Genomic DNA, 25,002 nt, shown 5'->3' with positions numbered 1-25,002 from the left:
TGACAACTGCGTTTATTTTCAGCAAACTTAACGTGTAAATATTTGTATGAACATAAGATTCAACAACTGAGACATAAACTGAACAAGTTCCTCAGACATGTGACTAAAATCAATGGAATAATGTGTCCCTGAATAAAGGGGGGGTCAAAATCAAAAGTAACAGTCAGTATCTGGTGTGGCCACCAGCTGCATTAAGTACTGCAGTGCATCTCCTCCTCATGGACTGCACCAGATTTGCCAGTTCTTGCTGTAGATGTTACCCCACTCTTCCACCAAGGCACCTGCAAGTTCCTGGACATTTCTGGGGGGAATGGCCCTAGCCCTCACCCTCCGATCCAACAGGTCCCAGACATGCTCAATGGGATTGAGACCCGGGCTCTTCGCTGGCCATGGCAGAACACTGACATTCCTGTCTTGCAGGAAATCACGCACAGAACGAGCAGTATGGCTGGTGGCATTGTCATGCTGGAGGGTCATGTCAGGATGAGCCTGCAGGAAGGGTACCACATGAGGGAGAGGATGTCTTTCCTGTAACGCACAGCGTTGAGATTGCCTGCAATGACAACAAGCTCAGTCCGATGATGCTGTGACACACCACCCCAGACCATGACGGACCCTCCACCTCCAAATCGATCCCGTTCCAGAGTACAGGCCTCGGTGTAACGCTCATTCCTTCGACGATAAACGCGAATCTGACCATCACCCCTGGTGAGACAAAACCGCGACTCGTCAGTGAAGAGCACTTTTTGCCAGTCCTGTCTGCTCCAGCGACGGTGGTGCCCATAGGCAACGTTGTTGCCGGTGATGTCTGGTGAGGACCTGCCTTACACAGGCCTACAAGCCCTCAGTCCAGCCTCTCTCAGCCTATTGCGGACAGTCTGAGCACTGATGGAGGGATTGTGCGTTCCTGGTGTAACTCGGGCAGTTGTTGTTGCCATCCTGTACCTGTCCCGCAGATGTGATGTTCGGATGTACCGATCCTGTGCAGGTGTTGTTACACGTGGTCTGCCACTGCGAGGACGATCAGCTGTCTGTCCTGTCTCCCTGTAGCGCTGTCTTAGGCGTCTCACAGTACGGACATTGCAATTTATTGCCCTGGCCACATTTGCAGTCCTCATGCCTTCTTGCAGCATGCCTAAGGCACGTTCATGCAGATGAGCAGGGACCCTGGGCATCTTTCTTTTGGTGTTTAAACCCTTTACAATGAAGATCTGTGAAGTTATTTGGATTTTTACGAATTATCTTTGAAAGACAGGGTCCTGAAAAAGTGCCGTTTCCTTTTTTGCTGAGTTTATATTGTAAACTCAGCAAAAAAAGAAACGTCCCTTTGTTCAGGGACACATTATTACATTTCTGTTAGTCACATGTCTGTGGAACTTGTTCAGTTTGTCTCAGTTGTTGAATCTTGTTATGTTGATACAAATATTTACACATATTAAGTTTGCTGAAACTAAACGCAGTTGACAGTGAGGACGTTTCTTTTTTTGCTAGTTTATGTATGGGGGACAGATGAAGGGGTAGTAATTCAGAAATCATGTCAACCCGTATTATTTTACAGAGTGAGACCATATAACTTATGTGGGTTATTTTACTTCTGAACTAATTTAGGCTTGCCTAAACAAAGAGGGTGAATACTTATGCAACAACTATATTTTAGTTATTTAATTCGTATTAATTTGTAAAACTGTTTTAAAAAAATGTCACTTTGACATTATGGAGTATTGTGTAGATCAATGACCAAAAAAAATACAATTAAATCTATTTCAATCCCACTTTGTAAAGCACCAAAATGTGAAAAAAAAGTTCCAAGGTGTAGACATTCTATAGGCACTGTATATGTTAAAATAAAGTTAGCCTACCACCCCAAAAAATACACACAATTGTTGTGACTGGAGATTGTGGTCTGTAAGGATGTCAACATCTGAATAATTCTTGTCAGAACACATACAGCAGAAGGTCCAGTCAGTCAGGTGGTTCTTTATTCTTTAAGCCAGGCAGTTACATCTGATGCACACATCAATTATCATAAGGTACCGTAGTCAAGTTCTAGTTACACCGCAGCAGCTAGGTCCAAACTCAGTCCTTTTCATCATTATACATCTGTACCTCCATATTCCCCTTGATAAAGGACTTTAAAATGGGATGGTGGGGAGAAAAGATAAACTTATTACAAGATTCATAGTACGAGAGTATTTCTTCACTTAATAGCACATTGATTGCCTTGTAAACAGAACGGACAGACAACTGCGACTGGGCTTGTTAAGAGGCAGGTTGGTACATATAAATATTTATCCTAGCAAGTAACACATACAGCAGTTTTATACAAGCTAGTCATTAGAAGCATTTGTAAGACAGTGTTTCCCCAATATTCTTAGGGGAGGCACAATGTCCCTCAAAAACAACATCAGAAGGTTGAAGCCACTGAACATTTCAACCCGTCTTTTTAGATGTGAAGGGTTGCACGCCTTGCCTAAGAAATGGTTGGGAAAACACTGTTGGAGAAGGTCCTAAAGAGTAGTGCATTTATATACAGTAGACACACGAGGGTACAGTAGGTTTATGTAAGGGCTAATCAACAAGGGGCTATGCGCTCTATGGAAAAATAACGCGCTAGCGGAGTGGAACTGACCTTCCACGGAGTTGCATTATTTTCCAGAGAACGCTTGGAGCCCGAGTTTATTATCCCTTTCATACAATGGTTATAATTTAACACATTTGCCGCTAGAAATGTGTTAATTTGCTTTTAGAAATTTGTTCAACATCCACTGAAGTAGCTAGCAAGTTTACTAGATAGCTACAGTAGTTGCCTTGGTAACCAAACAAACAGACTTGCTAGTTTAGCTAACCAAACCCTAGACCAAACCATCAGTCCTAGCTTGCTATTATGGAAATGTAATTCAACAATGCCAATAATGTTTTCAATTCGACTTTTGCTTTCAAAAGCAGCTCAAACATCGAGCACGTAAGAATGAACTATAGCCATTGAATTCTACCGTGCTGATATGCCCTGTGTTATAGGGAAATAATGCACGCTCTAGAATGCCCTTCAAGCCAAACAGAAACGAGTATTCAACAACTCCAATAAAGTACAATCACAGCTGGTTTGTGCATGCATGCATCTGGTTGGTTCCCAGTCCAACACATTATCACTTCCTCAACCTATATAGGCTACATGATCAGAACAGGTGGTCAGAAATGTATTTCCTACTAAATCAGTGTTTGTTGCTCTTGGTCCTGGAGAGTTGAATACAGTTTGTGCAGGCTTTTGCCCCAACCTAGCACTAACACATCTAATTCAGCTGATCACGGTCTTGTTGATTTGTTGAGTCAGGTGTGTTAGTGCTGTGCTGGAAAGAAAGCCTGCACACACTAAAACTCTCCAGGAGCATGATTGAATACGGTACTAAATAAATACGTTGTTTTGATTCTTAAAATTGTCTGGAGGTAAAATCGATCATATCTTACAGTTTGTCTTATAAAAAGGTGCGTAAAAGAAATCCTTCCCCCTTTTCTTTGTTTAAATGAAAATCGGTCAATAGTTGTTTCACCACATAGATACATTACCCATGTACATACATGGAAAGAAGAGAGAATCTGCCCTCGGTTTAACAGATGGATAAATGGATGGATGGATAGATGGATGAAGATATTTACAAGCAGCAATGAGAGCCTGTACATAGAGAATAGGGCAACACCTCATGATCCTTCAATCATAAAATACATCATAGCATGGATCTTATTTAGGTCTAAACAAATGTCTAAATAATTTGCTTGTACAACAGTTGTTTCCAGATGTTTTGTGCTGTGACCCCTATTTCTTTTAATGCCTTTTAAATGTCAATATGCCTCTCTGGACAAATGAAACAATGCTTTAGGCCACAACCCACATTTAGATATCCACAACCCAGTACCGGAATGGGCCCCGACCATCTTTTAGGGACCATGGCTAAGGACATCAGTTATGTCATGCTTATGACAGTCTCAAGTTGCCTTAATGTCAGAGGATTCCAGTTAAGTGTTGAGATTAGTGACGTGTGTACGTACATGTGTGTGTTTGAATGTGTGTGTCTAAAGAGCGCGAGGCCTCTTGGGGTTGATCTGTTTGCTCGCCTGCTCCTCTTCCTGGAGCGTAGAACGGAAACCCTTCACTTTGTCTGAGAGGAAGGGAGCGGGAAGAAAGAGAGACGGGAGAAAAGGAGGGAAGAGGGAGGGAAGAGGGAGGGGAGGAAAGGAGGGAGGAGAGAGGGGAAAGGAGGGGAGGAAAGGAGGGGAGGGGAGGAAAGGAGGGAGGAGAGAGGGGAGGAGAGGAGGGGGGAGGAGAGGAGGGGGAGAGAGAGGAGGAGGAGGGGGGAGAGGGGGAGGGGAGGAAAGGAGGGAGGATGGAAAGGAAGAGAAGGTAGAGGCTTAGATATAATCAGTAACATATGCTATGAAATGTCATCTTGTTTCTTACTTCCAATTAACATGACATGAATCACAATTCATTTAATGATTGCTTAGTTCCGATCTAGAATCGGTTATTAGAATCCCACATTACCTCTGAGCTCAATGAGGATGTCTATCTTCTGATCCAGGATCTGTTCTAGCTGCGTGGCGTAGGAGTCTACGTCGTAGTCCACTTCCTCTGTCATCTCCAACAGAACCTTCTCATCCTCCAGCCAGCGGATAGACTCCTGCACCGGACACAGACGGGAACACACACAGAGAATGAAACACACCGGACACAGACGGGAACACACACAAGAGAATGAAACGCCTACTCTGAACTAATTTCTAAACTCAGCAAAACAAGAAACATCCCTTTTTCAGGACCTTGTCTTTCAAAGATAATTCATGAAAATCCAAACGACTTCACAGATCTTCATTGTAAAGGGTTTAAACACTGTTTCCCATGCTTGTTCAATGAACCATAAACAATTAATGAACATGCACCTGTGGAACGGTCGTTAAGACACTAACAGCTTACAGATGTTAGGCAATTAAGGTCACAGTTATGAAAACTTAGGACACTAAAGAGGCCTTTCTACTGACTCTGAAAAACACCAAAAGAAAGATGACCAGGGTCCCTGCTCATCTGCGTGAACGTGCCTTAGGCATGCTGCAAGGAGGCATGAGGACTGCAGATGTGGCCAGGGCAATAAATGTCAATGTCCGTACTGTGAGACGCCTAAGACAGTGCTACAGAGAGACAGGACAGACAGCTGATCGTCCTCGCAGATGAGTAGTGTGATGTTTGGTACATCCGAACATCACACCTGCGGGACAGGTACAGGATGGCAACAACAACTGCCCGAGTTACACCAGGAACGGCACAATCCCTCCATCAGTGCTCAGACTGTCCGCAATAGGCTGAGAGAGGCTGGACTGAAGCCTTGTTGGCCTGTTGTAAGGGAGGTCCTCACCAGACATCACCGGCAACAACGTCGCCTATCGGTACAAACCCACTGTCGCTGGACCAGACAGGACTGGCAAAAAGTGCTCTTCACTGACGAGTCGCGTTTTTTCTCACCAGGGGTGATGTTCGGATTCGCGTTTATCGTCAAAGGAATGATCGTTACACCGAGGCCTGTACTCTGGAGCGTGATCGATTTGGAGGTGGAGGGTCACAGCATCATCGGACTGAGCTTGTCGTCATTGCAGGCAATCTCAACGCTGTGCGTTACAGGGAAGACATCCTCCTCCCTCATGTGGTACCCTTCCTGCAGGCTCATCCTGACATGACCCTCCAGCATGACAATGCCACCAGCCATACTGCTCGTTCTGTGCGTGATTTCCTGCAAGACAGGAATGCCAGTGTTCTGCCATGGCCAGCGAAGAGCCCGGATCTCAATCCCATTGAGCACGTCTGGGACCTGTTGGATCGGAGGGTGAGGGCTAGGGCCATTCCCCCCAGAAATGTCCGGGAACTTGCAGGTGCCTTGGTGGAAGAGTGGGGTAACATCTCACAGCAAGAACTGGCAAATCTGGTGCAGTCCATGAGGAGGAGATGCACTGCAGTACTTAATGCAGCTGGTGGCCACACCAGATACTGACTGTTACTTTTGATTTTGACCCCCCCTTTGTTCAGGGACACATTATCCAATTTCTGTTAGTCACATGTCTGTGGAACTTGTTCAGTTTATGTCTCAGTTGTTGAATCTTGTTATGTTTGCTGAAAATAAACGCAGTTGACAGTGAGAGGATGATTCTTTTTTTGCTGAATTTATTAAGAAGCGAAGTGTAAAGAAGTATCGTTCTTGTTTGGAACAATCTGTTGACTGCATTTGACCTAACAAAACAGCATGAAAACTTATAGTGAATCTAACAGCAAGGAGAAGGAACTGTGCTGATCGAGTGACATGTTGCAAGGCTTGTTGTGTGTGGGAAACAGCCACAAGAGCAGACAGGAGACAACAGACGGAATAAACTTTAAAAACGAACATTACGTGGCTGAATGGCGTTTCAAAATTTTGCATGCAATATGGATCCCTTGCGATATGGATTTTGCACATGTTAAAAGTGCAATTTCGATGGCAATTTGAATCATTGTGCAGCCCTACTCTGAACTATATGTGTGTGTGTACCTGAAACACAGCTCGGTGGTCTTCCAGCACCTGTTCCTCCATCTCCACCAGCTGAGACACAGCCTCATGAAAGGTAAAGAGCTGGGGGGACACCTCCTCTTCCTGGAGAGGAGGAGGGGAGAGAGAGAGAGAGACGCCAACGGAGGGAGGGGAGAGAGAGAGGGGGGGGGTGAGAGAGAAGGATAAAAAGAAAGAGAAGAAATAGAGATGAGAGAACATTTTTTATACTGTACTATCAACTCATTCTAATACTCTGAAGAACCACACACTTTTTATTTGACAGTAAATCAGTGTATAAGCCAGTATATACAGTGCCCTCCACTAATATACCCTTGGTAAATATGAGCAAAACGGACTATGAAAAAAATTCTCCAGCTGTGATGCTTGGAGTTTTTTTGGGCCACTTAAACCATCCTCCTCACTGTGCGTGGGGTCAATATAGACACACGTCCTCTTCCAGGCAGATTGTTAACATCTCCAGCTGCATTAAACATCTTAATTATTGCCCTAATAGTGGAAATGGGCAGTTTCAACTGTTAAGCTATTTTCTTATAGCCATTTCCTGATTTGTGCAGCTAAACAACCTTTTGTCGCACATCATTACTGTATTCTCGGTTCTTTCCCATAGTGATGGATGACTATGGGAACTTGGCCTGTGTGTCACCTCATATTTATACCCCAGTGAAACAAGTCATGGCTTACCACTTAAGTGTTCCTAATCACTCAGGTGAACTTAAAAACGTAACATTTTACTCATAAGAATTTCTAAGGGGTGTTTATAATTGTGGCACATATGATGCGGAGAAAAATATTTAAAGGTTAGATTTTTATGAAAATTTTGAATGAAAGACCAAGAGGATAAACAGCAAAGACATTTTTTTCACAGGCCGTTTTGCTCATATTTGCCAAGGGTGCCAATATTAGTGGAGGGCACTGTACAGGGGTAACTGGACAGTAGGTGTGTGTGTGTGTTTTCTTACGTTTTGTTCACAGAGCAGTTTGAGGTCATCCCTCTGAGGGGAGCTGCCGACCCCCCACTGAGCCTCCAGGACCTCCAGCTGGGTGACGCTGTGTCCTCCCCGCCCCTCCATCATCACCCCTGGGTCCACCGTCAGCTCCTTCACCCTGTCGATGCACACAAACACCACACACAGACACACACACAGGCACGCAAGAACACACATGTACGCACACACATTAGTAGTTTTCCCTGACCACATGATCTGACCTTTTTGATTGGTTAAAACAGTCAATGAACCAATGGGAACGAATGGAGACATTCTTAGGCAGGAGTGTGAAGGACAAGCTGGGAAAGAAAAACATGAAAAACAAAAAAAAATACTTCTGAAATGAATGTATGAAAGAGTGAAACATATAAGCATGCCACAATTCAGCAATGACAAACTGAAACTGAAGGTTAAAGGTCATGAACAGTCAAAATCATGTTTTTCATGAAATGCATGATATTTTAATAAAATCAGATCAAAGTGTGAAACAGGACTGTTGCTTCTACATTGATAAAGTTTGATCATAAAGTTACTGGTCCCCTCCCATGTGTCAAACACTTGGATTCAGGAGGCGGGATTAATAAGGGTTTAGGGTGACATCACCCTAACTCTCATTTTAATACACCAATGGTAACATGATATTCTCTTATCTAATTTAAATAAGTACCGCCTTGTAACCAACATCGGAGAAGGCGTATTTTAAGAGGGGTGTGATTTATATAGCTAGATAGCTACTCAACTGGTGTCAAAATCTGTAGGTTGTCAGCAAACATAATTAAAAGTTTACCCTATTCATCTATGGCAAAGGTACTTATATATAGGTCTGGTATTAGCTAGTTACTGGCTAGCTAGGTATTCAGCCAGCATGGAACAAAAGGGGGGGTCGTTCAAAACTCTGGCTCAGTTGTCAATTTAACACATCCGTCAGTGCTGCTGTGAACCATATCACAAGATACATGCCAAAAAGGAGATGTATAAAAATCATTGATGCAATGATTAAATCATTGATGCAAATTCAATGTCGTTTGAGCAGCTTTGTGTATCACCAAGTTTTCTTGAGATGATTTTACTGCTAAACTGCTCACTGCATCCAAGTTGCTTGACAGAGGTGTTTCAAAGAGCTGTCAGTCAAGGCGAGCTCATGAATATTAGCTCCCCGTCCACTTAGCCTGTCTTTTCAAACTTCCTGGTAATTAGCCATGAGAAAAAAAGAAAATGTTCTACAATTTGAAGCATTTCTATTCACAAAAAAATATTATGGGTGATATTTTAGTCACTCAAAAGGCTATTTTACATGGGAATCAGAATGACTGTTCGGGACCTTTAAATAAATTATATCAGTGCAGGTTAAATAAATTATATAAATGAAAAAACGGAAACAAGTTGAAAAACATGAGGCCGTGCAGGTTTGTAGCCATCCCTTACTTTTATGGTAACCAGACATTAGCAACACTTAAGTCAATGGAAAGAGGTACTTAGGAGTAAAAAATAAAGGAATAAAGGAGTAGGTAAAAGTTACCCCTAACACCTGGTCCAGGATCAGAGCGATATTTTCTTTATGGCCTGACTGGCTTTATAGTTATTATAAGGTTACAGTTCATCTGATCCTAGATCTGCGGTTAGGAGTAACCTCTCACTGGAGTCGAATGAGAGGCAGAACAGAGGATGGGTTTGTATGTGAGCTAGTGGAGATCACAAACATAGGAACAAAGAAGATGAAGTAAGTACGGTAGGTAAGAGATTAGTAGAGAGGAGAGACCTGGTGGGAGAGGTGGGAAAGTCATCGTACTCGTAGGTATTAGTGGGGGAGAGCTCAGCACGACTCCCCCCTCCACCACCCTGCTGCTGGGAGAAGGGGATGTCTGATGGGCTGATCCCAAACTCCTTCACTCTGGGGAGGGGGAGAGAGACACACACAAAGCGACGGAGAAGATCCAGTCAGGATAAGGTCTGATCATACATTAGAGGGTAAATGATTTGTCTCGTATCAAGAAGGGGGAGTGAGACGAGATAGAGGGGGAAGGTCATTCTGCAATGACAACTTGAATTAAACTTCTCCCTTATCAACCAACAGTCTTAGTAATTAGTCGTTGGTGAGATGTAGACAGTTAGTTAGCGTGGTCTCACCTGTTGGCGTATCTCAGAGTGTTTAGAGTGTTTTCACAGGAAGCCATTCCAGGAGATATAGTGGCAATCTGTGGGGGGAAATAACAGTTACTACATTGTTAGAAAATCATCATAATCGTTGGTGCTTAATAAATACACATCGAACCAGGCAGTTGTGAAGACCAGGAAGTGTTGAAGGGACAATCTGCTGTAGCTACATCCATATATATAGTTATGAATAATATAACTTCACGAGTTTAGTACCCCAGCAGAACCCAAAATATAAGCTTGTTTTACTCTAAACAAAGTAAATGTAAACAAACACTGTGTCACGTCCTGACCATAGTAAGATGTTATTTTCTATGGTAGAGTTGGTCAGGGCGTGACAGGGGGTGTTTTGTGTTTTTTTCCCCCTATGTTTTCTATATCTATGTTTAGTTCTAGTTTTCTATTTCTATGTTGTTGTTTTTTGGGATGATCTCCAATTAGAGGCAGCTGGTCCTCGTTGTCTCGAATTGGAGATCATATTTAAGTAGGGTTTTTTTCCACCTGTGTTTGTGGGTAGTTGTATTCTGTTTAGTCTATGTTCCTGACAGAACTGTGAGCTGATCGTTTTCGCTTTTGTTATTTTCTTTAGTGTAAAAAGTCATTATGAGCACTCAACACGCTGCGCTTTGGTCCCCTCTCTACGACAGACGTTACAGAACTACCCACCACAAAAGGACCAAGCAGCGTGGAAAGGAATGGACCTGGGAATAAATTCTGGACGGAAAAGGACCCTGGAGTCAGCCTGGGGAGTATCGCCGTCCGCAAGAGGAGATAGAGGCAGCAAAAGCGGAGCGGCGTTATTATGAGGCGCTGTACCAACCACGAGGCAAGTGCGAGAGACAGCCCCAAAAAAAACATTTTTGGGGGGCACACGGGGAGATTGGCAGAGTCAGGTTGGAGACTTGAGCCAACTCCCCGTGCTTACCGTGGGGGGCGAGTGATCGAGCAAGCACCATGTTATGCGGGGATGCGCACTGTGTCGCCAGTGCGCAGCTACAGCCCGGTGCGCTCGGTGCAAGCTTCCCACAGTTGCTGTGCTAGAGTTGGCATTCAGCCAGGAAGGAGTGTGCCTGCTCAGCGTTCCTGGTCTCTGGTGCGTCTCTTCGGCCCAGGTTATCCTGCGCCAGCTCTACGCACGGTACCCCCAGTTCGCCAACACAAACCTGTGCGACCTGTTACAACGCCCTGCGCTTGCCGGGCTACGGGGGTTATCCAGCCAGGACAGGTTGTGCCAGCCATAAGCTCCAGACCTCCAGTACGCCTCCACGGCCCAGTATACCCTGTGCTTGCTCTGCGCACCCGGCCTCCAGCGACGTTCCCTAGTCCAGAACTCCCAGCGATGTTCCCTAGTCCGGTGAGACCTATTCCAGCTCCACGGAAGAAGCCTCCAGTGATGTTCTATGGTCCGAAGCCTGTAGAGATGATCCATGGCAAGAAGTCTGCAGTGATGATCCATGGACCGGCGCCTGTAGAGATGATCCATGGCCCGGAGCCTCCAGTGATGATCCATGGCACAAAGCCTCCAGTGACGATCCATGGCGCGGAACCTGTAGTGATGATCCATGGCACGGAGCCTCCAGCGACGCTCCCCAGTCCGAAGCCTCCAGCGACGCTCCCCAGCCCGGAGCCTCCAGCGACGCTCCCCAGCCCGGAGCCTCCAGCGACGCTCCCCAGCCCGGAGTCTTCAGCGACGGCCTGCAGCCCAGAGTCTTCAGCGATGATCTACAGTCCGGTTCCTTCGACGATTCACGGTCCGGTAGTACTAAAGCAGAGGGATCAGCGGGTGGAGCGGGGGTTACGCCCCGAACTGGAGCCGCCTCCTATGCTGGAGGATAAGCTTATGTGGACTGCACTAGAGCCGCCATAAATAGTAATTACCCACCCTACCCTCCCTTTTTTGTTTTTGTTTAGTAGTAGCATTCGGAGTCTGCACCTTTGGGTCCGTCCTGACCATAGTAAGATGTTATTTTCTATGGTAGAGTTGGTCAGGGCGTGACAGGGGGTGTTTTGTGTTTTTTTTCTATGTTTTCTATATCTATGTTTAGTTCTAGTTTTCTATTTCTATGTTGTTGTTTTTTGGGATGATCTCCAATTAGAGGCAGCTGGTCCTCGTTGTCTCTAATTGGAGATCATATTTAAGTAGGGTTTTTTTCCACCTGTGTTTGTGGGTAGTTGTATTCTGTTTAGTCTATGTTCCTGACAGAACTGTGAGCTGATCGTTTTCGCTTTTGTTATTTTCTTTAGTGTTCTGTGTTTAAAAAAAAAGTAATTATGAGCACTCAACACGATGCGCTTTGGTCCCCTCTCTACAACAGACGTTACACACTGTATAACCTCAAAACATGGTTAAAACTATAATTTTGATATCATGGATGGTCAGTCCTTGCATCCATAGAGCCGTCTATTCATTTTAGAGTGGTTACATTTCTCCAGCCCCATCCCTCAGCTTTTTAGCGAAACGGGGCGGGGAAAACGTTTTGTTATTGTTTCAACTGCTGATCGTCACTTTAAAGGAGATGTATGTACAGTATTATCTCACCATGCAGGTCCTGGAATTCTCCCCGATGAAGGAGTCTCTGAGAACCTGGGTCAGCTTGCTGGCTCTGAACGGGGTGTGGGGCTTGTTCCGACCCAGGGCTCTGATACACTCCTTGAGCGCCAGCAGGCTCTTGTTGATCTCGGCCCCCTCCAGGCGAGTCTGGCGGTCTGCGCTGGACGTGTCGGCCCCCCTCTCGTTCCCCGCCAGGTCGATCAGCGAGAACTTGCCGTGCATCTTCCCTCGCCGCCTCAGAATGATCTGGAACACAGCGTGGCTACGGGACGAGTGGGCGTTGGCCGAGGTCTGACCTGACGTCCTGGGAGAGAGGGAGAGTGGAAGAGGAGAAGGTGCGAGAGATGATAGAGAGGGGGAGGGAGGGAGAGTAAGCAGCAGGAAATGACTGGCAGGAATAACATCCATATCAGATCTTTAAAATAAGTTAACACCAGTCAATTAAACCATCCCACTCCAGCCCTCCCTCCTACTCGCCCTCTGTGGTTTTACCTGCAGCTGTTTCCAACCTCTATGAGTTTGAGGACGTCTTCAGTACATTTGACGTCCCTCTCCTGCAGCCCCACCACCTGCACCTGCTGCTTCCCATCCTCCAGCACCCTCAGCTTGGCTTTCCGGTTCAGCAGGTCAAACACCTAGAGAACCACACCACAACCACGCGGCCAGGTTAACATAACCACAAACGTCCTTCAGCCCACGCCGTTTGGCTTTACGGTTCAGCAGGTCAAACACGTACAGAACCACAACCACAAACACGGTCATATAAACACAGTCGACACAGCCACCCTCCAGGCTTTACGGTTCAATATAGGGGGTTTGAAGATGCATGTATTGTGGCGACTCCACTTGCCTTCCCACTGTAGATCTCAAAGAAGGTGGCGTAGACATTGAGGTCCAACTTCTTGTAGTTTGGCTTCTTCAGCATGAGAAACACGTCTCTCGCTGCAAAGAGAGAAAGGGCTTCACTGAAGAGACACAGCTTCACGCAAATACGCAGAAAGAGCACGTTTTGAACTAAGAGAGAGAGAGAGAGACATGGTGTAGTGTTCGTACCAGCCAGTGCGTAGATCCCTTTAGAGCAGTCCTGGTTCTTCCCAGAGAAGTCTCCTCCCATAGTCTGAAAGGGAACGGGATGAGCTTATCTCCCAAACGAAGGCAATGTGCCCAAAAAAAAGAAAGCCTAGCTAGCGCTTGCTAGCATACAGCATTATCAAGTTAGCGTTCAAGTGTTAGCCGACACGCGCGGGAAGTGATCATCATCGGTGCCACTCACATGCGTTTTCCCACTTCCTGTCTGTCCGTAGGCGAAGCAGGTGGCCATTCCCCTCTCAAAGATGGTCTCCACCAGTGGTCGGGCGGTGAACCTGGGGACAGGGGACGGTTGGGGACGGTTGACTTGAAAAGATAGTTCACCCAAATCACAGTAAAGATACTCTAAATTACAATATAAAACTTTGATCTCACACTTTCAAATAAACCGTGTTATGTCAATGGGAGTTTTGACACACAGACACATATCGTGATCATTTTTGTTCTTGAAAAACGTAACTCCGGACCAGACGCTATTACCTCTTGGGAGTTGAGAAGGGAAACTTACCGGTAGACCATGTCATTGTCGGCGCTGTCGTCAAAGGCGTAATCGAAGCGGAAGGTCTGGTTCTCCAGGTACCTGGTCAGGTCCACCTTCTGCTTGGGCTCATGGACCATCACCACGTCCTTACTGGGGATGGTGATCACATCCAGGTCCTTCATAGTCAACTCTGGAGGGGGGGGGGGAGAGTTCTGAATAACCCACTGCAACATTTTGAAACATAAATCATGTTTCCATGAGAATGTGTGAGGAATGCGATGCTTATGCTGCTGCTAAACCTCTGCATGTAAAAGACCATGTAACCGAAATTTGGTGTGCCTGCGATCGATTTATGAAATTTGTACCTTTTTTATTGAGGGGCCGTGCTCGTACACACACACATATCCTGTGCTCCTCATCGATCTGAAAGTTGAAACAATGTCATACAAGACGGGATTTAGTTAGTGGCCAATGAAGACGTGTCACCACTCTATGAAAATAGACCTGCGCCTAACCAGTTTAGCAGACAGATATAGATATAAACATACCAGATCAGCGGTGGTTAGAGGCCTGTAGTCCAGACTGGCTCTGAAGTCTCTGATCATACACATGATCTCATAGTTAGGCACAGTTACATCTACCTCCTGGGAGAGAACGACACAGTCAACAGTGTGTGTGTGTGTGTGTGTGTGTGTGTGTGTGTGTGTGTGTGTGTGTGTGTGTGTGTGTGTGTGTGTGTGTGTGTGTGTGTGTGTGTGTGTGTGTGTGTGTGTGTTAATGATGCGTGGGTTACCGCAGTCCCCGCGGATATATTGTGTGGAGGAAGGGCGTGTTGAATAAAGAAAAAACAATGCATAAAAAAAATCCATAAATGGTGCAATTTATACCTATAAGCTACATTGAGGATTTTCTTTCATTATTTTAAGCTATCTGGTATTAGTGAGTAAGCCTAAGCTTTAGGGCCTAACTGTACATGCGCCAAATAGCCTACACTCCAAAAACCAAATGCTTTTGGGAACACACAGAAAAAGTTAACGTCAACTACAGAGGAGAAAGGACACTCTAGGAAAAAAGCTACGAAATGAAGAGTTGAAAATAAAGAGAAGGGAGGGCCAGAAAAGTAATGTTTGGGAAAGATTTGGTGAAGTGGTAAAAGAGGATGATAGCAGTGATGATTGTGAGGCGCCATAGTCACAAGACAGGGACTTCAAATGGGCCTATGGCACGTCAAGGGAACTTAGCCTACTGTTCAGATGGGTTAAATGGAAAGTGAAATCTGGACACTGACTGTAGATCTATAACCTCTCACATAGCCTTAATATTAACTCCTTCAGAATCAAGCATTTCTTGCAGTAAAATGATACACCAAATGTAGGCCACATTATGACCCGGGAACAGGAGATGATTTATTTCTGATTTATTTACGTGATTTATTTCTTTCAGCATCTTGAGAGAATGCAAATGTGCAGTTAGATACCGTCTGTACATTTACATTTACGTCATTTAGCAGACGCTCTTATCCAGAGCGACTTACAAATTGTCTGTAGAGGTGCTATCTTTATCAGCATAATAAAAGCTGATAGTATTTCAACCACATAAAATATGCATCCAAGCCGAACTGAAATCTTATCAGAAACATGATGTCATTTGGAAATTACCGTTTTTTTATTTTAATTTTTTTAGCATTTTATCCCGGTCACTAAACGTCTTTGCTCCACGAAAAAGCCGAAATGACAGAGAAAATGTTACCGATGTCAACTAAATTGAAGCATTCATTCCATCGATGTATGATATTATTCTGGTGAGCAAGGGTTTATTTTTGTCTTCTAGGGCAACATATAAGGACAGAAGAGAATCTGCATGTTTCTAATTATAGACAAGTTAACTAACAAATAGCCTACCAAAATGTCGGAAATTATAAGCAGAAACATACACAATATTTATAAAACCCCTTCAAATGAGTGGATTCGGCTATTTCAGCCACACCTGTTACTGACAGGTGTATAAAATCGAGCACACAGTCATGCAATCTCCATAGACAAACATTGGCAGTAGAATGGCCTTCCTGAAAAGCTCAGAGACTTTCAAAGTGGCACCGTCATAGGATGACAGCTATCTAACAAGTCAGTTTGTCAAATTTCTGCCATGCTAGAGCTGCCCTGGTCAACTGTGAGTGCTGTTACTGTGAAGTGGAAATGTCCAGGAGCAACAACGACTGAGCCGCAAATTGGTAGGCCACACAAGCTCACAGAACGGGACCGACAAGTGCTGAAGCGCGTAAAAATTGTCTGTCCTCGGTTTCAACACTCATTACCGAGTTCCAAACTGCCTCTGGAAGCAACATCAGCACAAGAACTGTTCGTCCCGAGGTTCATGAAATGGTTTCCATGGCCGCACACAAGCCTAAGATCACCATCCGCAATGCCAATGCCAAGCATCAGCTGGATGGTGTAAAGCTTGCCACCACTGGACTCTGGAGCAGTGGAAACGTGTTCTCTGGAGTGATGAATCACGCTTCACCATCTGGCAGTCCGACGGATGGATCTTGGTTTGTCGGATGGCAGGAGAACGCTACCTGCCCCAATGCATAGCGCCAACTGTAAAGTTTGGTGGAGGAGGAATAATGGTCTGGGGCTGTTTTTCATGGTTCGGGCTAGGCCCCTTAGTTCCAGTGAAGGGAAATCTTAACGCTATAGCATACAATGACGTTCTAGACGTTTCTGTGCTTCCAACTTTGTGGCAACAGTTTGGGGAAGGCCCTTTCCTCAGCCCCCGTGCACAAAGCGAGGTCCATACAGAAATGGTTTGTTGGTGTGGAAGAACTTCACTGGCCTGCACAGAACCCTGACATCAACAACCTATGGGATGAATTGGAATGCCGACTGCAAGCCAGGCCTAATCGCCCAACATCAGTGCCCGAACTCAGTAATGCTCTTGTGGCTGAATGGAAGTAAGTTCCAGCAGCAATGTTCCAATATCTAGTGGAAAGCCTTCCAAGAAGAGTGGAGGCTGTCATAGCAGCAAAGGGGGTCCAACTCCATATGAATGCCCATGATTCTGGAATGAGATGTTCGACGAGCAATGTCCACATACTTTTGGTCATGTAGTGTACCTACAGTGGCTTGCGAAAGTATTCACCCCCCTTGGCATTTTTCCTATTTTGTTGCCTTACAACCTGGAATTAAAATTGATTTTGGGGGGGGTTGTATCATTTGATTTACACAACATGCCTACCACTTTGAAGATGCAAAATATTTTTTATTGTGAAACAAACAAGAAATAACACAAAAAAACAGAAAACTTGAGCGTGCATAACTATTCACCCCACCAAAGTCAATACTTTGTAGAGCCACCTTTTGCAGCAATTACTGCTGTAAGTCTCTTGGGGTACGTCTCTATAAGCTTGGCACATCTAGCCACTGGGATTTTTGGCCATTATTCTAGGCAAAACTGCTCCAGCTCCTTCAAGTTGGATGGGTTCCACTGGTGTACAGCAATCTTTAAGTCATACCACAGATTCTCAATTGGATTGAGGTCTGGGCTTTGACTAGGCCATTCAAATGTTTCCCCTTAAACCACTCGAGTGTTGCTTTAGCAGTATGCTTAGGGTCATTGTCCTGCTGGAAGGTAAACCTCCATCACCAGTCTCAAATCTCTGGAAGACTGAAACAGGTTTCCCTCAAGACTTTTCCTGTATTTAGCGCCATCCATCGGTCCTTCAATTCTGACCAGTTTCCCAGTCCCTGCCAATGAAAAACATCCCCACAGCATGATGCTGCCACCGCCATGCTTCACTGTGGTGATGGTGTTTTCAGGGTGATGAGAGGTGTTGGGTTTGCGCTAGACATTGCGTTTCCTTGATGGTCAAAAAGCTCAATTTTAATCTCATCTGACCAGAGTACCTTCTTCCATGTGTTTGGGGAGTCTCCCTCATGCCTTTTGGAGAACACCAAACGTGTTTGCTTATTTTTCTCTTTAGGCAATGGCTTTTTTCTGGCCACTCTTCCGTAAAGCCCAGCTCTGTGGAGTGTATGGCTTAAAGTGGTCATATGGACAGATACTCCAATCTCCGCTGTGGAGCTATGCAGCTCCTTCAGGGTTATCTTTGGTCTCTTTGTTGCCTCTCTGATTAATACCCTCCTTGCCTGGTCCGTGAGTTTTGGTGGGAGGCCCTCTCTTGGCAGGTTTGTTGTGGTGCCATATTCTTAACATTTTTTAATAATGGATTTAATGGTGCTCCGTGGAATGTTCAAAGTTTCAGATATTTTTTTATAACCCAACATTGATCTGTACTTCTCCATAACTTTGTCCCTGACCTGTTTGGAGAGCTCCTTGGTCTTCATGGTGTCGCTTGCTTGGTGGTGCCCCTTGCTTGGTGGTGTTGCAGACTCTAGGGCCTTTCAGAACAGGCGTATATATACTGAGATCATGTGACAGATCATATGACACTTAGATTGCACACAGGTGGACTTTATTTAACTAATTATGTGACTTCTGAAGGTAATTGGTTGCACCAGATCTTATTTAGGGGCTTCATACCAAAGGGGGTGAATACATATGCATGCACCAATTTTTAAATTTCACTTCACCAATTTGGACCATTTTTTGTATGTCCATTACATGAAATAAAAATAAAAATCCATTTAATTTACAGGTTGTAATGCAACAAAATAGGAAAAATGCCAAGGGGGGATGAATACTTTTGCAAGGCACTGTAAATCAGGCAAAAGAAAATGTTTCGCCCCATGTCAAAAGATTGTTCCACCGTCTCTGCTAGCCTACAGGCATTTTCTATATTAGCGGGTTAGGGTTGGGTGCAGGCATCAGATTTATAATTTATCCCATATTCAGTAGTCGGGCGGTTGTGGGTGAGCAAACTGTGACCCTACCTGTGCCTTCTTCTCTCTCAGCTCCTGTTGTTGCAGCCGCCTTCTCTCTCGTTTCTCCTGCAGTTTCTCCACCTCCTTCACACAGTTGGATTTCCGCCGCGCTGAACCCGTACAGGGTAGGAAAACACAATTATCAAAATCTAGCATAAATGTACAATAGTGGTCCATTTTCATTTCTACTGTCCCTTTTCAATATACTTCAAAGCAAACACACAAGGATAAAACCATGAGCGCTAAGCAACACATTCAATAAGCTCATAATAACCCCCCCCCCCGGAATAGAGAGCAGCTCAGCTCAGTGAAAGAGCTATTCTCTGGCTGCCTCTCTATTCTCTCAGCAGTACAGCTGGACTAATAGGCCTATCTGTGTCTGTCTGCCTGGGAACATTAGATCACTGGTCATGTGTCCCATCATCATAACCCACCAGACTCAACATCACATCTCATCACAGCAGAAAGCTCCAATCGGAGATTTACAACAAACAGCAACAAAAACGTCTAGTTGTTAACATGGCAAATGTATTTAACAATAACCAGGACTATTTAGCGATACAAAGCTGCAGTGTGTGTGTGTGTGTGTGTGTATTACCGTTCTGCTGCTGTTGTAGTGTCATCTGCTGTGTCTGTAGGGCTGTGAGTGGTGCAGGTGGGGGTGGTTCTGGTTGGCTCTGCTGGTGCTGTATCTGACTGGGTCTGGCCCGCGTAGTCCCCACCGCTGCAGCTGGAGACACAACATACAGGACATTTTCGTCATGCACGTACATTTTCTTTAGTACATTTACATTTACTACATGACATTTTGTCTTCGGGCATCTCATCTTCTTACTGATGGCTTTTTAAATTCAGAATAGTAGTAATGACAGTCTTATACCTGTCATCCTCAGGTGATTGTCAGTAAATGATCTTGACATTAATATGCTATCTCTCCCCAGACCCTCTCTCTACTTTCTATCTGTGTATTTATCTATTTTAGACTGTTGCTACAGATCTCTCTCTCTCTCTACAGATACCACGGTCTCGCTCTTCCTCTCTCGTCTCTCTTTATCTCTCTATTGATCTCTCTGTCTCTGTCTCTCTCCCTCCAGATATCACAGTGCCTGAGGGGTATTTTCACCACGTATTCACAGATGGCACACCTGTTGCTTCTATTGAAACAGAAATAGAGATCTATTACTCTCATGGTACAGTGGGTCAGTAGGACGTTATGTGGCAGCCTGGTTAAACCCAAAATGGCACCCTATTCCCTATATAGTGCACTGCTGTTGACCAGAGCCCTATGGGCCCTGTTGAAACGCAGTGCACCATAAAGGGAATAGGGTGCCATTTGGGACACCGACGTAGTCTCGCGTTGACAGACTTCTAAAGTCTCGTCTTTGCTCAGGAACGTGAGGAGGCTCGCCGATCAAAGTTCTGTTGAAGCCGTCTTGCCTCTGTTTTCTCTTGCTGGGGTTTCAGTCTTGGGGGGTGCTATTGTCCGTCGGTTCTACAAGAGACAAAATAATACCATATGAATGTAAAGACGCAAACGGGACACATGAAAATAGCTAACACTTTCCCATGATTAAAGTATACTGTACAGACGTATGGCTTTTGGCCACAGCACAGTAAGAGAGAATGACCTTGGGTGGCTTGATTTGTTTGGCAGCAGAGGCAATAGAGGTGGCAGGAGGGGGGGTCTCAGGACTCTGTACTGCCTCCTCTTCAGGGGCCACATCTGGGTTCAGAGCAAATATGCTCTCCAGGTCAATCTGCATGGGAAGAAGGTGCAACATACATGTTAAAACTCTGTTCCAGCCTCTCCAACCTAATGTGTGTATGTATATACACACTGAGTGTACAAAACATTAGGAACACCTTCCTAATATTGAGTTTACATCCCCCTTTGCCCTCAGAACAGCCTCAATTTGTCGGGGCATGGACTCTACAAGGTGTCGAAAGTGTTCCACAGAGATGCTGGCCCATGTTGACTCCAATGCTTCCCACAGTTGTGTCAAGTTGGATGGGTGCCCTTTGGGTGGTGGACCATTCTTGATACACACGGGGAACTGTTGAATGTGAAAAACTCAGCAGTGTTGCAGTTCTTCCCACACTCAAACCAATGCGCCTGGCACCTACTACCATACCCTGTTCAAAGGTGTGCCATTCACCCTCTGAATGGCACACATACACAATCCATGTCTCATGGCTTAAAAATACTTATTTGACCGGTCTCTTCCCTTTAATCTACACTGATTGAAGTGGATTTAAGAAGTCACATCAATAAGGGATCATAGCTTTCACCTTGATTCACCTGGTCAGTCTATGTCATGGAAAGTGCAGGTGTTCCTAATGTTTTGTCCACTCAGTGTATATCAGAGGGGTTGGGTGAGAAAAAAAAACAGAAGACAAATAATAATAAAGTCATCTCTTAACTCAGGAAAAGACAAGAATGTCAAACATGTGCAGTGAGATTGATTAACAATTTACCAGTGACATTTAAGAAGTGAAATAGGCTACCATGTTAAAACGTGTAATCCTGAAGGGGGGCACACACGCACGCACAAACACACACACACACACACACACACACACACACACACACACACACAAACTACTTAAAGGCATCCGTAGTAAAGCCGATTTGCTTTGTGTCCTAAAACTTTCAACGCCCCATCTGGTACAAGCTGATAGGGGGTCAAACATGACCGATTAACACACACACACCGATTAATACACACACACACACCGATTAAACACACACACACACACACACACACACACACACACACACACACACACACACACACACACACACACACACACTACCTCTTTCCCTTTCGTATCTCCATTCTCTATCCATTCCACCGTGACACTCTCGTTGTCTTCATTCAGTGATGTGACCATTGCCTGGTGGATTCGACCTGCAGGAAACATGTTATAAACATATACCAGCTTCAGTGTAGACTCCTACAGGTTAGAGAACCATGACATGATGGATTTGTGACCACATGACATGATGGATTTGTCCTGGCTGCCATAGATGGGAGAAAACAGTTGTAGACTCATACAGTCATACACTCCGGCTATTGAAATTCAGCCAATGACCACGACACACTAGATCACACTGACCAAAGAGGATGGCGATGAGACCAGCCAAAATTGGCCAGTACGGGCAGAGGCCTTCAGTAACAGATGTGTCAATAACCCTGGACCTGATTGGTTGACATTTAAAAAAGCTGCACATGCATGTCAACATTTGACTGCTTCAAGGCATTTTGATATGTTACTGTACATGCAAAATGGTTTGTTTCCATAATGTTTCTACATGTGTCATTCTAAATAGCTATAGCTCTTCTGTTATGGATGAGCCCAAACTACTACAAGCATTAAAAAATACAGTCACACAGTTGTTTGAGCAGATCATTTAATTAAATCAAACAAGACAGGTTCATTGCTGCAGAATCACTAAGCGTGTGTCTTTTGCTAGTCCTTCCCTGGAGGTAGAGCAGACGAGAATGAAATAAATAGCAACCGAACACTATTCACTTTAGACTAGCAAGGACTACTACGTAAAGAAGTAGCTAGTAGGCTATTGTCAGTCAGTGGCTAGCCGACTAAAACTCAACAATTTACGATGGGGTTGAGCGGCGACTAGTGTGGGAGAACTGGCCTTCCGACGTCACATAAAATAGAAGTTTTTATCAAAAACGATGGATTTCAGCACCCAAAGAATAGCCCGCAATTACACATGACAGGAAATAGGGGAAAACTGATAATGGATTAACAACATTGTAGTTACTCAACAATACTAACCTAATTGACAGAGTGAAAAGAAGGAAACCTGAACAGAATACAAATATTCCAAAACATGCATCCTGTTTGCAACAAAGCACCAAAGTAATACTGCAGGAAATGTGGCAAATCAATACACTTTTTGTCCTGAATACAAAGTGCTATATTTTGGCCAAATCCAATACAACACATTACTGAGTACCACTCTCCATATTTTCAAACATAGTGGTGGCTGCATCATGTTATGGGTAAGCTTGTAATTGTTAAGGACTGGAGTTTTCTCAGGATAAAAAAGAAACACAATGGAGCTAAGCACAGGGAAAATCCTAGAGGAAAACCTGGTTCAGTCTGCTTTCCACCAGACACTGGGAGATCTTTCAGCAGGACAATATCCTAAAACACAAGGCCAAATCTACACTGGAGTTGCTTCCCATGAAGACAGTGAATGTTCCTGAGTGGCAGAGTTACAGTCTTCACTTAAATCAGTTTAAAAATCTATGAACTGAAAATGGTTGTCTAGCAATGATCAACAACCAATTAGACAGAGCTTGAAGAATTTTGAAAAGAATCATGGGCAAATGTTGCACAATCCAGGTGTGGATTTACCCAGAAAGACTCACAGCTGTAATTGTGATTCTAACATATATTGATTGACTCAGGGGGTTGAATACTTATCTAATCAAGATATATTAGTGTTTAATTGTTTTCATATTTTTTCACAAATGTTGGAATTTTTATTCCATTTTGACATTACAGATTATTCTGTTTAGATTGTTGGAAGAAAAAAAATCTTAACTAAATCAATTTTAATCCCACTTTGTAATGCTTCAAAATGTGGAAAAATGAAGGAGTATGAATACTTTCTGAAGGCACTGTAGTACGTGTAACATAATGTAACTCAAGAGCTATGATCAAGGGCTAGGCTTAAAGGAGAATCGCCATATTCAACGTCTCCTGTAAACCCAGATTCTGGTTCAGAGCTGAACGGTCTTCTGTGACTATTCCCATTAAGACAGTTCGCTAAACGATATATACGGCTGAATCCTATATCATTACCAGGCAGCCAGCACGGCCTATAACCGCACAGGTGGATGCATCCTTGCCAATATAAATCATTAATCCCTGTTAGCCTGCCGGCTAGCTTCACCCAGTAATTGAGTAAAGGCTACAACTAGCTGGCTATAGCTCCGTCATTCAAGGTAATAATAACCGATTTCATTGACTGCCGCTATGTCAGACAGGGACTATGACAGTAGGATGAGAATGGGTCTAGTACCGTGCACAGATCTCTAAGCCATTGCTAGGCTAGGTATCCAACTCAGCACCCTGCCTGACTGGCTAGGCGCTGCCTTGAACCAACAAAGATGATGTAGCTAACGCGACAGCGCCTCAATGAAAAAAAAGCATCTTTATCTAGCTAGCTAGCGGACGAGGAGAGAGAGATATCTCTCTGTCTTACCATCACTCCGTTTGATTTCCACGTAAATGCCGATGAGGATCTTTCCGAAGACAGCGACGGCCATCCCTCATGTGTGTAGTATGTGTGTGTATGGCTGTAGTATGGGGTGTGTATTTGTTTAATTTTAAGGGGGACCAAGTCGCGCCGCAGAAAAGAGAAACCGGGAGGAGGTCAGGAGGATAGAGGGAAGCAGTGCGCATGCGCAAAGACTACCTCGCTCCATCAGAGTGGAGACGCATCCAAGAAGCGAGTTGGATTTTATTTTTGCTTAGTCTTCTAGCTAGCTACAATTTCTATATTTATTCGATTTTCTGTTGATGTGCATTTGGGTGAAAAAGCAGAACGCTTAAATGTGTTCATTGCAAAATAAGAGGCTTATCGGGACTAATTCCATAAATGCGTTTAATTCACGATTTATAAGCAATGATTGAGTAATTAATAGTCGATAAGTATAACATGTTTTATTATAAATGTTTATAATTCGAAAAATTATTATATGCATTCATAAATATGATAATAATTCATACATTTTAAGTAAATAAAAAAATGGTCAACACATGGTTAAATGCTCTGTTTTGATTTAAATGTTAAAGGCCCAATGCAGCCGTTTAAAAAAAAATCTATATCAAATAATTTCTTGGTAATAATTAAGTACCTTACTGTAATAGATTTCCATTAAAATTGGCAAAAATAGCTTTTTAGCAAAAAACGATTTCTAAGCAAGAATTTTGCTAAGACTGTCTGGGAGTAGTCTGAGTTGGGAGGGGAAAACTGAAAACTAGCTGTTATTGGCAGAGAGGTTTAGAACTCTCTTTGTATTGGTCTATTAACCAATTTACCGCCTGGTGATGTCACCATAGAAAGCCGAAACTCCTGCCCATGCAAACCTGCTGATTAGAAAATTGTATTTTTAACCATCAAGATTGTAGATTGTATTTTCAACCAGCAACTATCAGGAAAGGGCATTGATAAAACATGTTCACACTTTTACAGTGTTAGTTTCATCAGCTGTTGTACAGTATGAAATAAAACACAGGA

At 44.1% G+C, this 25,002-nt stretch overlaps 1 protein-coding gene across 3 annotated transcripts; it reads right to left on the bottom strand.

The window, feature by feature from the left end:
• Positions 1-1,962: 1,962 nt before the first annotated feature.
• LOC106562392 (kinesin-like protein KIF2A) lies at positions 1,963-24,167 on the bottom strand. Of its 3 annotated transcripts, none has more exons than XM_014127259.2 (20): positions 23,965-24,167; positions 21,540-21,634; positions 20,354-20,482; positions 20,163-20,217; positions 19,324-19,455; positions 18,735-18,835; positions 14,394-14,489; positions 14,211-14,268; positions 13,873-14,035; positions 13,549-13,639; positions 13,329-13,392; positions 13,126-13,217; positions 12,768-12,910; positions 12,264-12,579; positions 9,698-9,765; positions 9,330-9,461; positions 7,544-7,688; positions 6,564-6,665; positions 4,538-4,673; positions 1,963-4,154 (listed from the first exon to the last, which is right to left on the bottom strand). In XM_014127259.2, exons 1-20 carry the CDS (start codon positions 24,026-24,028, stop codon positions 4,069-4,071), a joined length of 2,268 nt encoding a protein of 755 aa, XP_013982734.1. In that variant the 5' UTR covers positions 24,029-24,167; the 3' UTR covers positions 1,963-4,068. The 3 variants fall into 3 exon arrangements, with proteins under 3 accessions (XP_013982734.1, XP_013982739.1, XP_013982747.1); XM_014127264.2 differs by having other exon boundaries at positions 9,360-9,461; XM_014127272.2 differs by lacking the exon at positions 9,330-9,461.
• Positions 24,168-25,002: the final 835 nt, after the last annotated feature.

The sequence above is a fragment of the Salmo salar genome, chromosome ssa01 (assembly GCF_905237065.1).
Source record: "Salmo salar chromosome ssa01, Ssal_v3.1, whole genome shotgun sequence".
Classification (NCBI taxonomy): Eukaryota; Metazoa; Chordata; class Actinopteri; order Salmoniformes; family Salmonidae; genus Salmo; species Salmo salar.
The sequence above is the reverse complement of the archived record's forward strand: the minus strand, read 5'-3'. Positions and strand labels throughout refer to the sequence as shown.

Bases quoted from the DNA above. Each gene is read 5' to 3' on its own strand.
- LOC106562392 (XM_014127259.2), bottom strand. From the start codon at position 24,028: ATGGCCGTCGCTGTCTTCGGAAAGATCCTCATCGGCATTTACGTGGAA. The intron at 19,456-20,162 runs GCAAGACGGCTT...TTGTGTCTCCAG, and splicing joins CCCAGCAAGAGAAAACAGAG to CTGCAGCGGTGGGGACTACG. The intron at 9,766-12,263 runs GTGAGATAATAC...TTCCCCCCACAG, and splicing joins AGAATTCCAGGACCTGCATG to ATTGCCACTATATCTCCTGG.